Source organism: Gastrolobium bilobum, unplaced genomic scaffold (genome assembly GCF_033153095.1).
Source record: "Gastrolobium bilobum isolate Gb01-03AN ecotype WA unplaced genomic scaffold, APGP_CSIRO_Gbil_v1 utg1095, whole genome shotgun sequence".
Lineage (NCBI taxonomy): Eukaryota > Viridiplantae > Streptophyta > Magnoliopsida > Fabales > Fabaceae > Gastrolobium > Gastrolobium bilobum.
The window spans coordinates 193,734-208,437 of NW_026897243.1; the positions used below are offsets into that span (position 1 = coordinate 193,734).

The window sequence follows — 14,704 nt, forward strand, 5'->3', positions numbered from 1 at the left end:
TCTGGTTTGATAGATGGGTGCCCAATGTTGGTAGATTGTATGACTGGGCCTCTTCCAATATTCTTGAAGATCTTAGAAGCTGGAAGGTTGTTGACTATATCCAAGGGGGTAGTTGGGATTGGAACAGGTTCAACTATTTCCTAAATAATGATATTCTGGAGGCTATAAGGAAAATTACCCCTCCTTCTGGCTTTGTTGGGGTAGATAGGGTAATATGGTCCTTATCCAACTCTGGGACTTTCACTGTAAGATCAGCCTACAGCTCCCTTTCCACTTCATCCATGAACTCTTGTCCTTTGAATTGGGATATTATTTGGAAATGGGAAGGTCCTCCAAGGATCAAACTCTTTCTTTGGCTCTTAGTTGGGAACAAGTTACTTACTAATGCAGAAAGAACCCGTAGACACATGACAGTCTTTGACCTATGTCCTAGATGTCAGGTGTTAGTGGAGGATATTGATCACATATACAGAAAATGCCCTTGGGTTCGGGAAGTTTGGAATCTTTGGGTTGATAACAGTGAGATGGTGCCTTTCCTTGAGAATGATATGGTTACTTGGTTGAATAGGAATCTGGGCAGGGAGAACAGGAATAGAGATTGGAGGCTGAAGTTTGGTGTGATTTGTTGGGTGGTTTGGAAGGACAGAAATAACTTAGTTTTCAATGGCAAAACCCTTTCTCCTCAGGGGATTTTTTCACAAGCTTCTCTGTTTGCAGCCAACATCAGGGAGGCTAATAATATTATGTCTATTGCTGGTCTTGCTGTTATAAACCAGGTAGAGATTCTGGTTAGCTGGAGTCCTGCTTGGCCTGGTTGGATCAAGATTAATACTGATGGATCCTATTCTGAGAATTTGGCTCGGGCTTCTTGTGGGGGAGTTGCTAGAGATGAGGCAGGAAAGTGGATCATAGGGTTCTCCAAGAGATTATACCCTGAATCATCTTTAATGGCAGAACTTTGGGGTCTCTTAATTGGTCTTGATTGGGCTTGGGTGAAGAACTTTAAGCAGGTTGTCCTTGAAAGTGATTCTCTGGTGGCCATTCAACTAGTAAAAGATGGCTGTGTCAAGTCCCATCCTTGTTATGAAATTACATCCAGAATCAGATCAATGCTGGATAAAGATTGGAGGGTTGAAGTTTGTCATGTATATAGAGAAGGTAATCAAGTGGCAGATTGGATGGCTACAAGTGGCAGCCAAGCTGTTTGGGATACCCAGTGGCATAGTAGAATTCCTACTGGCTGTGAAAAACTAGTCTTAGATGATAGGAGGGGCACTTTGATGCCCAGAAACTTTTCTGTGTAATTTTCTTTTCTTTCCTTTGTATACAAAAAAAAAAAAAAAAAAACAAACAAACAAAGTAATCGAAAATATAAAAAATGTACAATTTGGCTCCTGCTTTTTTTATCGCATCAGCAGGGATTTGTAATAGATATCTGTCTTATTCTAAAAAAATGTACAATTGTAATAGATATCTGAATACTAAAAAAAAATTTATAATTTTCTTGTCAAATTATAATCTATTATAGTAAGTTAGTAAATTGTATTTGTTTCATTCTTTTGTTTACTGTTTGCTTGATATAACATTTGCCTCTAGTTTGTGAAACAACTCATGGCAATAACATATCTGTCTCATTCATGGTGAATACTAAAAATATTTAATCATTTTATGTTTGGGACAACATTGCTGAATACTAAAAGTATTATAATTTGCTTGCTTACCAAAAAAATATTATAATTTGCTTTTCAAATTATAATCTATTATAGTAAGTTAGTAAATTATATCTGTCTCATTATATATGTCTCATCTCTCACCAGGTTTGTGATGGTGTGTCATTTCTTTTATTTTAATTTACACAATTTGTATAAATAGAATTTACTCTAAAATTTCTTATTTGATATTATGTATACTACATATTCTCTTTAAGTTAAATAAATAGTAATGCTGGAGATTATCTTTGTGCTGAAATTTTTCATGACAGTGTCTTCGTAAAGGCTTTCCTAGCTATATATATCGTTTTGTAATTTGGGTTTTCTTTTTCTTTTTCTTTTTTGGATAACTGTAATTTGGGTTTCTAGTTTTAGTGTACATGTATATAAATCACATTCTTAATTGTCTCATTCATGGTGAATACTAAAAATATTTAATCATTTTGCGTTTGGGACAACATTGCTGAATACTAAAAGTATTATAATTTGCTTGCTTTATCAAAAAATATATATTAAAATTGTTTGTGAAATTATAATCTATTATAGTAAGTTAGTAAATTATATATGTCTCATCTCTCACCAAATTTGTGATTGTTTTGTTTTTTTGTACCTTTTTTTATAGGCATAGAAAATGGACTCTACTCCAAGTGCAAGTGGTAATGCTATTGTTAGCATACCAAGTGACCACAATCAACCTCAAGTAAGGGATGAAAAATAAGAAGAAGTAACTGATTTTGCAGCTGCAGCTACTACTGATTCTGCAGATGCAGCAAATTCTATAGTTGCTGCTGATAGTAAAAATTCAATCATAGAAAAAAAAAGGCGAAAAACATCAACTGTTTGGAATGAGTTTCATGAAGTTACTTTCCCCAATGGTCAACGAAAAGCAGTTTGCATTATGTTGACTCTTTCTTGTCTGTCATTTTTTGTTTCTTGTGAGAAATATAAGTGCATTAAAAATGGAACATTTTCTGCTCTGTACAATTATTTTTTTCGCTGAGTATCTGCCTTGGGAGGCCTACAAGGCCTATAGGCCATATCAAGCTTTTTATTTTTTTAGAATAGGTCAGGGCTGGCCTATAAACGAAGCATTTAATAGGCTAATAGGTCAGATAAGCTCAACTTTTTTTTACGTAGACTTAGGCCAGGAAGGCCAAAGCTTGGCCTAACCTGGCTCATTTATACCCCTAGGGGTCAATATAAAAATATGCATAAGTTTAGGGACTATTTTGAAAATAAGCAAAATGAAGTCTAACTTGAATTAGATGTTATAATAAAATTGTTTAGTAAATTTAGTGGGTTTAAAGTGATCTTAGATTAGTCTAATGATGGTTAGATTAATTATTAAAAATAGGTCAAAGTTCAATTAAAACTAACCAATTAGAATTAATATAAGTCAATTAGTGTTAAAAAGTTAAATAAAATAGTCTTAAACTTATATTTGATTGTATAATTAAATCATTTGGGAAAGAGAAATTATACTCTTATGCTACATAAGACTCTTATCTCAATTTACACTAACATAAAAAGTCGTGCCTCTCTTTTCTTTCTTTTTTCTTTCTTTAAAAATTGATGGGCTCCATTTAATTTATCTCACAACATGAGATAGCTTATCTACGAGAGAAGTAAAACCCTTTGGGAAAAACTATAAACTAAAAGTATTCTTGGTTAGTTTTAATTATGATTTGAATAATTTAAATAAATGCGTCAAAGAAAGTTTAACTAGTAGCCAATCATATTCACTTTAATTCAATAAAGTCAATTAAATTGGTAGAAAGCATTTCATTGGTTGTTTCAATGTTATAAGTCGGTCATCTTTCTTGGTCTTCCATTCCTACGCATATCATCTTATCCTCTTCCAAATTAGAACCGTGAACCATAGGAAAGCAATAACAAGGTAAGAACTCCATGATTTAGCCACTTTTAGGTCTTGATTTCTTCACAAAACTTCAAGCTAGTGACCTAAGGAACCTAACCTACCAACTTGCTCATCCTTAGGAGCTGTATATGAAGAGTTATCCCTCCATATGTTCAGCGACCAGCAGCTGCCCTCTTGGTGAAATGAAGTGTTTTCATGTCCTTTTGATGAGAAATTGAACAATTAGCTTCCTAGAAGTGTTGTAAGGTATTTAACCTATCATCTAGTGGTTGTTTCTCCTAGTTTTCAGTTCTGGTCTTGTGTTTTAAGGGCTGTATTTGATGATTTTAAAGGAGGTTTTTAATGAGATTATATGGGGGATTTTGTTGGTTGATGAGTTGTTGTGATGGATTGGTTTGTTCTTCTACAAAATGGAATTGAAATCTCAAAAGGGATGAGTTTAATGAACCCTATACGGTTCAGATTTTGTGTGTAAAAACATGCACACCAAGTGTTTGTATTAATGTCAAGAAGAAATTAGAGTCATTAGGTGATATATTGATGAACCAAGTCATGAAATAGGTTGTTTAATTGAAAGAAAATTAAAGAACCTCAAACTAGTAAAATCGGTCATCGTGTGGTAAAATAGGTAATGGATGTATTTAATAAGTTGATATGTGGATTTATAAGTGTAATATGATTTAGAGTTAGTTTGCAAAAAAGAATGAAGAGTAGAAATTGCAAAAGAGCTATATGGACCTTTTTTGATCAATTTGAGGCTGTTATGTTAAAAAAATCATATCTGGAGCTATATGACTTCAAATGGAGTGTGATTTACACCAAATTAAAGTCTTATATCTCTATTATAACATATTAAAATTTCAGGTTAATCGGAGTTGAAATGAATTTTTCGTGATTAAAATGGCACATGATGTTAATGCTGTAAAAGTGTGTGCATATTTCGGCCCTTTAGAATTAATTGTGTAAATTAAGTGTTTAATTCATTAACTATGTAAAACAATGATTCTTAGGACATTTAAGGGTGAATGGTTAGTATTTGAGCAAAAGATAAAGTGTGAAATCATAATTAAGTCTTGTATGTAGATTATGTTTATGCTAGAGTTTGGATGAAAAAGTTATGTAATAATTTATGTAAGATTACTTAGTGATCAAACAAGGAATTAACTAACTTATATGAATAGCAAAACAAGTCAAATTCTTAGAGTTACTAAGTGGTGCAATTCATCCACTATAGGATTAATTGACCTAGGAATGAAATTAAATTCATAAAGTGTTTGATTACATCTAGCAAGTAAATTTAAGTATATGTTATGAGTCTGGAAACTTGTGTTAACTTGTAGTTATGAAAGATGTGTCAATATATATTAAATTTTGAAAACATTGGGGTAATTGTCTTTGACTTGTGTGGTGGCATAAATTGGTATTAATTGTAATTTGATGGTACATTAGGTTCAAGAACAAGTTTTAGAAGCATTGGATTAAATCCGTGAAATTCAAGTAAGCATTGGATTTGAGCTTTTTACAGGTAAGCCCTTAGTTTATGATTTTTCTTCGTCTTTATTGTTCCACCATGGTCCATTAAGGATGATGGTTAGATTATATATATAATTGACAGTGAGATAGTATAGATGCATACATGTGCATTCATATAGATAGATATATTGATGATGTGTACACTTGCTTTGTCATCTTATTCTACAACATTCTAGGTCCTTCGCACAAGAATAAACCGTCCAACCAAGGCCAAGGTGACTAGGATAGCTTACTTGGCATTTTGACCACTTTAAGACTTTCAAACTTAACAACCATTGGTCCATTTGTTCAAGACTAGTCAACCTTGATTCTTATTGGTTAGTCAACTTTTAACTTTGACCTTTAAGAATATAAAGCATACAAGGTCTCAAAGAATCAATCATATATCAAAAATCATGCAAAGAATTCACAAAGTTAAGTTATATTACTAACTTAACAACTTTGCATTCAACTTTGACCTAAACCAACTTTCATTGGTTATTAATTTTCCTTACTTTGCCCAATTTTTAGAAATTAATCTAAACATGGTTTGATCAAGATAAGATAACTTTGAACCCACAAAATTAATCACAAAATTTAATTACATCATCAAAATCAACCTTTGACTTCACCTTGGTCAATTACCAAATTAATACTGACTTTTCACATAATGACATCTATGTCCCCACATATACCTTATACTTATCTTAGGGTCCTATTAGACTTGTCTGACATGAACTGTATTCTTAATTTGATTATCATGTCAATTACATGATTTACCATTTATCGATTACTTGAATACATGTTTAAATCTCATTTAAATACTTAATTAATTTACTGTCAATTATTTGACAGTGATGGTTGTTATAGTATCCAAATTGAGGTCGTGTGTTTTTTTCCCCTCCACTTAGAATTTTTTTCACGTTAAAATAAATGTGTCACTTCTTCCCTTTACTCTTTATTTTATCGCAGTTGTGTGTGTTTTTTAAATTGCAAAATTTTCAATAAACTCAATTCATCCCTCTTGAGTTCATCCCGGACCAACATATTGCCCTTGAAATATTTATGCATGTTTAGGGTATGTTTGAATTCTATTTTTTACATTAATTTTTTAATTTTTAAAATAAAAAATTTGTTTGATAATACATATTTTATAAAATTAGTTTTAAATATTATTTCTACTTTTTAGAATCAAATTTAGAGAACCACATTGATTGTTTCTATTTTGTGTTTTGATTTTTAATTTTCAAAACAATAAAAAGATAGGAAAGAGTCATTTCATTAAGGGAAAATGTTTCTGCAGTTAATGCAGATAAGTTATCTATATTTATTCTCGAAACGACGTCGTTTTGGTATTGAAATCTTAAAAAATTATAATATAAAGACTATTATAATCTTGAAATAAATTAAAATTACAAAAACACTATGATTTCCACCCAAAACGACGTCGTATTGGTATTACTGCAAATAACTTATTTACAGTAACTGCAGAAAAAACGAACCCGATGAATGTAGCTGCATTTGTTCAATGCAGATAATTATTTTACAAAATAAATTAAAAAAAAATAAAACACAATCACGCAGGCCCTAAAGTTATTGTAATGCACCCAATGAATGTAGCTCAGTTGGTAACATAGACTGAATAGGTGGACAGAGAATCTAAGTTCGATTCTCACCAAATACATCTTTGAAAAAGGACAATGAGTTTTTACCTGTGATTAAGCCTCTACTCGAGTTAATCTTATAACTAGCTCAAAGAGTTAAAGCTTATGACCGACTTGCCTGATCAAAGAGCTAATTATAGTGGGTATAAAAAAAATTATTGTAATACTTCTTCAATAACTTAGCACGTGATTAATTAGATGATAGTATTACAAAAGTTTTGTAGTAAAGGTCCATTAAAGTTAAACCCAAATTACTTCTTCAATAATTTAGCACATGGCCTACGCACATGGGGGGGTCCAGAAAGATGTGAACATTCTTGTCTTGAGTCCTACTGTCCTAGCATGAAAATCCAAACAATCCAAGAAAAAGGCTAAGACATGTTCGGGATTCTGCAGACAATCGTACCTCTTTTTATCGTATGCTGTGGACAATTCAAGAGTGTGAAGTGCGCCCACAAGGCTTTTTCATTTTTTTAGTAAGAGAGGATCGAGGGCGTTAGCCCAAAAACAAAAGTCTCTACAAATTAGGGGCACCAAAATTGTGGTTCTGAGTGCCGTCGGACAGGATTTTTGGTGACCACACAGGTGTTGGCTGGCCTAGGCCATGTGCCTAATTAACGGGTTAGGTTTTTGATTTTATCGTTTTGCTATTCCGAAAGTACAAGAAAAGGGCCACTCTACATATTTGGGAGTTGACATAAGGACTAACATGATCTTTTTTTTGTAATTTCAGGGACCAATTTGGTCCTTTTTTATTGTCAGGGACTAAAAAGGACTTCGTAGATATTGACAAGGACTAAAAAGGTGTTTACTCAAAAAAAAATAAACAAATAAACGTGGTGTGAGATTTTGAAAAGGAAAAAAGTTTTGTCGTTAAGTTTATGTAGGTTTAGCAATTATAACTTCGTATTAAAAATAGTATATAGTTATAATATTAAAATTATATTATTTTATTTTTTTTAGAAGCTGTCTGCTGACGTGAAAAGTAAAAAAAAATATAATTTTAATATTATAACTATAGTTATAATTGCTAAAAGACAAAATCTTGTGTCCTTTAAAATATCACACACTAAACCCTTTTCAAAAAAAATAAATAATAATAAACGTGGTTTGAGTGGTTCTGTTGTCAACAATGGGGGAATCAATAGTAGTATGTTTTGGTTCTTATAAATTTGTGTTGTATTTTCTTCAACTTAGCATTTAATTAGAAGTACAACATAACCCAATTTGTTGAATAGGAGTAACAAATAATGGAGATGAAGAAAGAGGTTACCGTAACAAGGTCTCAAAACAAAGCGAGGCTTGCCATTTTGGAAATAGCACACATGATGAGTGTCCCAATGTCTCTCGTTGCCGTCATCAAAATGAAGGTTCCCGACACCATATGGCAAGACGGTTCTAACACTCCCCTCTCTGCCGCCCAGATTATCGACCGCATTCGCCCTCACGGAGGCGCTGATGCTGAGAACCTCCAGCGCATCCTCCGCTTGCTCACCAGTTATGACATTTTTGCCGAGCACTTGAGCAGCACCGGCGAAAGAAAATACTTCCTCACCAACGTCGGCAAAACTCTTGTTGCCGATGACGAAGGTCTATCCTACGCGCCTTACATGCTCCAGCACCATCAGGTTAATTTTTTTGTTACCCTAATTTTTTAAGTTCTTTAATATATAGTTCTCTCCATTGATACTTCCTTATCTATTATATATAACTCTCAAGTGGGGTATGTGTGTTTTTGAGATGTGCATATATAGGATGCGTTGATGCGAGCTTGGCCGTTGGTGGAGGAGGCAGTGGAGGATCCAACGGTGGAGCCATTCGCGAAGGTGAACGGAGAATCAGCATTACCATATTACATGAAGCAGCCAGATATAGCGGATTTGTATCATAAGGGCTTATATGGGATGTCCGTACCCTTCATGAGGGATATGTTGGAGCTCTACGATGGCTTCCAAGGAGTGAAGACACTAGTTGACGTTGGTGGCAATTCTGGCGTGTCTCTACGCATGATAATGGAGAAACACCCAAATATACTTCAGGGCATCAACTATGATCTTCCCGATATGGTGGCTCTTGCACCACAGTTTCCAGGTTTGGGTCACTTCCATTTTGGAATGTGTGGGTTTTAATTTGTTGTTCTTAGCATAACATTAACCTAGCTACTTGTGTTGTGGCTTATATATTGTAGGTATAACCCATGTCGGTGGAGATGCGTTTGAATCTGTCCCTCCTGGGGATGCTATCTTCATGAAGGTGCCTCTCTCGCACGTTAAACTATTCGTTCAGGAAATAAGATTCAAGAAAACATTGAGAAACTATATTTCAAAAATAAATAATTGAAAAGTTGGTGTTATGACAAAGTGGGTTGTCCGCCCCGTCTCACCCGGTCATTCACCTGCTAAAAAGTAAGTCAGCCCACTTAGATTGTTTTTGAAAGTGGATTAAAAAACTCGGTCCGTCCCGCCCAGTTTGGCGAGTTGATCTGCCAGCTCGATCATATTTTACACTGAGGTGTCTTGTCTCACCTATATCCTCTAAAAAACGAACCACTCCACTCTTCTTTTGAGATGGGTTGCAAAAGTCAATCCACCCTATTTCGTTTGACGGCCAGGAGAGGTTGCCCTAGTTACAAGTATCGAGTAATGCTATTCAACATATATTGCTATTATCCCTTAAAAGAAAAGACATATATTCAACTTTGGAAAAGTATTAACTACCCGTCGCTTTTGGTTTCACATATTTCATACCTGTAGATGTGGCATCATAGAAATATATATCTGTGGAACTTGATATAAATTCAATTATAATTCGATTATTAAATTTATATATATATATATATATATATATATATATATATATATATATATAGGTTTATATTTCTGCAGCTGTTGTACGTGCAGTAATCAAATACTTGTCATATATATACTTGAAAGCATTAAATGCAGGGAATCATAACCATACTAAAGATGAAAGCATTAAATGTGAAGTCTTTGCTGTACGTAAAGCGTCTGCAGAAATAATTTTATCATATATATATATATATATATATATATATATATATATATATATATATATATATATATATATATATGCGCCTAGCATTATTGTTATATTTGTAAATAAATTGATTGTGCTTGTCTTTGGTGTTATTAAAAGTGAATTATTTGAATTGACTTTATAAATAAATTTCAAGTTTATAGTTTACTAAAACATGCTGCAATATGAATCAATTGGAAAATTAAATTTCATGTTATTAAACGTATATATTAACTTAACTTATTTTGTGTAAATGAATACATTGATCACTAGAATAGATCATAACATAACTAAGTTAATAAACGTAAATTTCTTATTTTTTATAATTAAAAATAAGATTTTATGAACACGCGCGTGCTCTTAAGAAATAAAGATGACATTAATTTATTAATTATTTTAATTACTTAAATAATAAAGTATTAAATACTTTTAAAATTGTGAAGGTATTAAATTCTAGTACTTTTCATTTAATAATTTTATAACATTTTTTTAAATAAATCATCCATAAAACTAATTAGTTTCCAATTTTTTAGGGTCGATATTCCAACATGATGTTTTGTACTAAAAAAACCTACTTAAACCTTCTCTCATCAAACTTAACATGGGAAATTTTAAAACATTAATACATAATATATATGATATATCTACTTTTGCAGTGGGTATTTTCAGGATGGACAGATGAAGAATGCAAGCAGGTCTTGGAGAATTGTTATAAGGCACTTTCAGTTGACGGAAAATTGATTGTTTGCGAGCCGGTGGCGCCAGAGTTAACCGATGAGAGTCAAAGAACACGAGCATTGCTTGCGGGTGACATATTCGTAATGACAATTACTAAGGGGAAGCACAGGACTGAACAACAATTTAAACACCTCGCCATTTCTGCTGGTTTTTCTCATTTCTGTGCCTTCTATCTTGATTCTTATTTTGCTGTACTTGAGTTTCATAAATAAGTAGGCTTTAATTTGAAGTATGGTGATATGAACTGGGGAAAAATAATTAGGAACAGTACTGAGACACTAATGGAGATTGTTCCTTATTAATAAATATTCCTCATAAGTTTAAAATATGGCTCCTTATTACTTCTGCTTTTATATTGCAGTGTTGTAATGATAGTCGCAATAGCAATACGACCTCAACTTCCATTTAAATTATTTAACATTAATTTTATTTAAGTAAAGAAAATTAAACAAATTTGACGGTTTAGTTTTTTTTTTTTTAGTTAATATATATTTTCATTAATGATTACAAAAAGTATAATATTATTTTTACTTTGTTTTCTATTTTTAAGAATTTGCGAAGATAATATTGAAAAGAGAAAAAAACAAAAATTGGTTTCACCATTTCACTCGCCACATGTTGAAAACACCAAACAGTGTGAAAGTAAGGTACCATTTTTGTAATTCTAAACAATAAAAATATATCAATTGAAAATAAAAGAAAAAAACAAGCCAAAAGCAACTTCAATATTTATAAGTATTTTATACTTGCAATTTAATCCAACTAGGGAGGAGAGATTATGATGATCTGGGCATCCCTCTTTGATCAAGTGTATGACAGTTTCTGAGTCTCCTTCCAACTAGACCTATGGAAGTGTTAGCTATAAATTATGATTATTTTAATGGCTTTATTTTTACAATATTTGAGTTGAAGGCTGAATATAAGTGCATGGTAATGGGCCAAATGAGTACCAATCAGCCCAATAAGGTAAAAGAGAGAGAAAGAGATAATTTGATAATTTACTATTCTCTTTTACTATTTTTACTGCAGTTAGAGAGCCATATGATCAACTCTTTGAAAGTGAGATCAAATCTGAACCATTAGATGGACAAAAATATGGATGGACAGCAATGCAATTTCTTGGAGCTCTTTAGTTTCTAGCTAAATAGGAGTCTGAGTCATTAGGGCCACATATAGAGAACTTTCGTTTTTTTTTAGTTTTCAGTTTTATGTTTTGAATCTTTTGTAATCTTTTTCTTTGAATCTGAGTGTTGAGAAATTCCTTGAAAGCTGAATGCTTGTTCTTCAATTCTTGTACTCGAAGTGCATTGACAACGCACTTCAAGGAAAGGAATCACGGATCTGCATGCGAGCTATTGTTTTCATACTACTGCAAGTTTTCTTCCTAGCTCTAGTTTAGGAACTTTGACTCTTGAAGAACCGGTTTGTAAACTTTTACCTTGAGTTTTCTTTCATGAATGTTTGTGATGCATGTTTCTTTACTTTTAGATTTGTAATATTTTTGAATATGGGTTTCTGATCTTTTCCTTTCTGGGATTCACGATGATTGGGTGATCTTTTATTTTTCTGAATACTGTGATGGTTTGCTTTAGTTTCATTTGATTAACAAGATTTTGATTTTAAGTTCAAGAACACCATGGGAAGGGGTCTTGAATAATTTTTGCATAACTGTGATTGGGAAATCAGGTTATGTCCCTTGTTAATTGAACCCTTGAGGTTAGGGATAATCCAAGGAGGTCTTTGATACAATTTTTAAAGATTTAGAAGACTTTGGGAAAAGATCCTTCTAAAGATTAAAATCTGGAACTGGGAAGTTTCAGATAAAATAGCCATAGTAATTCGAATTCTGATACTAAAGTGCCGTAGCAGTTATAAAACGCAGGAATGCGAAATTTTTCCTTCATCCATGATTCAAAGAGTTCCAGAACCTTATAATTGTTACATTTGTGAATAGATATCCCTCTGTAAAATTTTGTTTAATGCAAGTTTGATAAATATCTTGTTTCATTTAGTCTTTTCTTAGTTTTAAAAGATTGATCACTTAATTTCAAGAAATTAGAAATAGGAATTAAAAAAGGAAAACTAAACAAATCGTTCCCTGAGAACGATAACTCTTTCATTTGAGAAAAATACTACCCAACAAAATGGCGCCGTTGCCGGGGAACGGTGTTTGATTTAGTTTCTTTTTAAAATTCTGTCTTTTAGTTCTTGAATTTGTTTTCTTTCATTTTCATTTTTTATTTTTTCTTGAACTTACATTTCTTTGAAGATTTTGCAGATCAATAATGTTTTACTGTGAAAACAGATTGATACACTTAGCATTCTGCCAAATCTAAAAAAAAAAAAAAAAAAAAAAAGTTTGGTTGTTAAGCACTCTACAGGAGAAGCACAATGGCATTGGCAGCTCAACTAGTAGCTTTGCATAACACAATGAAGGATTTGGTCATGGTTATGGAAGAATCCAAGCAACCAGCACCTACTCCAATAGTTGCTATAGAACCTATATGCTCACTTTGTTATGGTGCCCATGCTTTTGAAGAATGCCCAAGCAACCCAACATCTGTTCTTTATGTGGGAGACTTCAACTACAATTATATCAACCACAACCAATTTGATCAGCAAGGATGGCAGAACCAAGAATGTAGTTTTGCCCAAAATCAAGGCCAAAATTACCAATACCAGCAGCCTTATCATGGATGGCATCAGTCATTTGAACCGGATGAACTTTACTCACCTTATTTTGTGCATCCTCCTTTTGCTGAAGAGCTAGAACAACCTGCTGCAGAAGCTCAGCCTCCAAATGAGCAGTGGATGAATCAGATGCTACAAAATCATGAAGTTATGCTTCAAAGTCATGGAGCTATCTTGAAGAGCCTTGAGACACAAATGGGGCAGCTTGTTTCTGCCCTTAGTAGCAGACCTTTGGAGGCACTACCAAATGACACTCAGATACTAAGAGTGGAAGGAATGGAAGCTAGTAAGACCCTCAAATTGAGGAATGACAGAGAAGTTGATCAACTTGATCCTGTTATAAGGCCATCTACTGTGAGAAAATTAATGGAGAAAGAAGGGCAACAAGAGGAAGATGCACCTTCAACCGAACCATCAACCATTCAAACTTCACATCAAGAAGAAGAAAAAGAAGAGGAAAGCACTACTGAACCATTAAGGGCAGCATTGAAATCAAATGGATTAGACAAGCCTATGCATAACATTGAGGCTCCTCAACCTTTATCAAGGGCAAGATTGCTCCCATCTCCTCAAGGTCTCCAAAAGCAGCAACAAGAGCACTATCTCTCCAACAATTTCCCATCCAAGCTGGAAAATCCAGGTTCTTTTAAAATTCCATGTGCATTAGCATATAGGTCACTTGCATACCATGGTGGAAAAATAGAGAACAAATTAGTAAAAATTTGTAGGTTTACTTTTCCAGCAAATTTTATAATAGTTGATTTTGAAGCTAACAAGGATGTGCCTATTATGTTGGATATGTCATTCTTAGTTAAAGAGGATGCTATAATTGAATTTAAAACAAGAGAATTAACCATGGGAATTAATAAGGAAAAGATGACTTTTAATGTCTTGAAAGTCATGGATAAGGATTCTAATAATTGTTCTGCTATTTCTGTTTGGGATCATCTGATTAATGATCATGTGTTTTTAAATAGTAAAAATACGAACTTTGGAGAATGCAACTTCAATCATATAGAGTTTAAACCAGACAACCCACTCTTGAAAGATTTGATTCAAAAGAAAATAATCAATTGGTTGGATACAGGACAAATTGTTCTAAATTTCAAGATAAGAATTAAATTGTTTTCATGCAAGATTCAATGGGTAAAGCATTACTGGAGGAACTATGTAAATAAAGAGAAGACTTTTATTTCTTTATTAGATGCTGGATGAAATAAAAAAGGAGTTTAATTGATTAGTTAGATAGTGTGCTTGTGTAGTTAGTACGTAGGTTAGTTTAGTATGTGAAAGCTGTCAAGTTTAGTTTAATTTTCTGAGTAGGTTTTACTAATAGTAAATTTCTTTCTTTTATAGACATTACGTAGGTTTCTCTTTTGTTTTGTTAAAAACCAAGTCATGTTGCTGTCCATAAAAGAAAATTAAAAACAAAATACGAATTTTGATTTGATAAGAGGTGAGACTGAGTAATGTTA

The 14,704-nt window shown here is 32.9% G+C and overlaps 1 protein-coding gene across 3 annotated transcripts; it reads left to right on the forward strand.

Moving 5' to 3' along the window:
* The first annotated feature begins 3,524 nt into the window (after positions 1–3,524).
* LOC133305137 (nicotinate N-methyltransferase 1-like) lies at positions 3,525–12,017 on the forward strand. 3 transcript variants are annotated; one of them, XM_061505270.1, is made up of 8 exons: positions 3,525–3,606; positions 3,708–3,834; positions 5,038–5,113; positions 8,003–8,392; positions 8,519–8,855; positions 8,953–9,017; positions 10,457–10,685; positions 11,568–12,017. In XM_061505270.1, exons 4-8 carry the CDS (start codon positions 8,015–8,017, stop codon positions 11,669–11,671), a joined length of 1,113 nt encoding a protein of 370 aa, XP_061361254.1. In that variant the 5' UTR covers positions 3,525–3,606; positions 3,708–3,834; positions 5,038–5,113; positions 8,003–8,014; the 3' UTR covers positions 11,672–12,017. The 3 variants fall into 3 exon arrangements, with proteins under 3 accessions (XP_061361254.1, XP_061361253.1, XP_061361255.1); XM_061505269.1 differs by having other exon boundaries at positions 3,555–3,834; XM_061505271.1 differs by lacking the exon at positions 11,568–12,017 and having other exon boundaries at positions 3,555–3,834; positions 10,457–11,546.
* Positions 12,018–14,704: the final 2,687 nt, after the last annotated feature.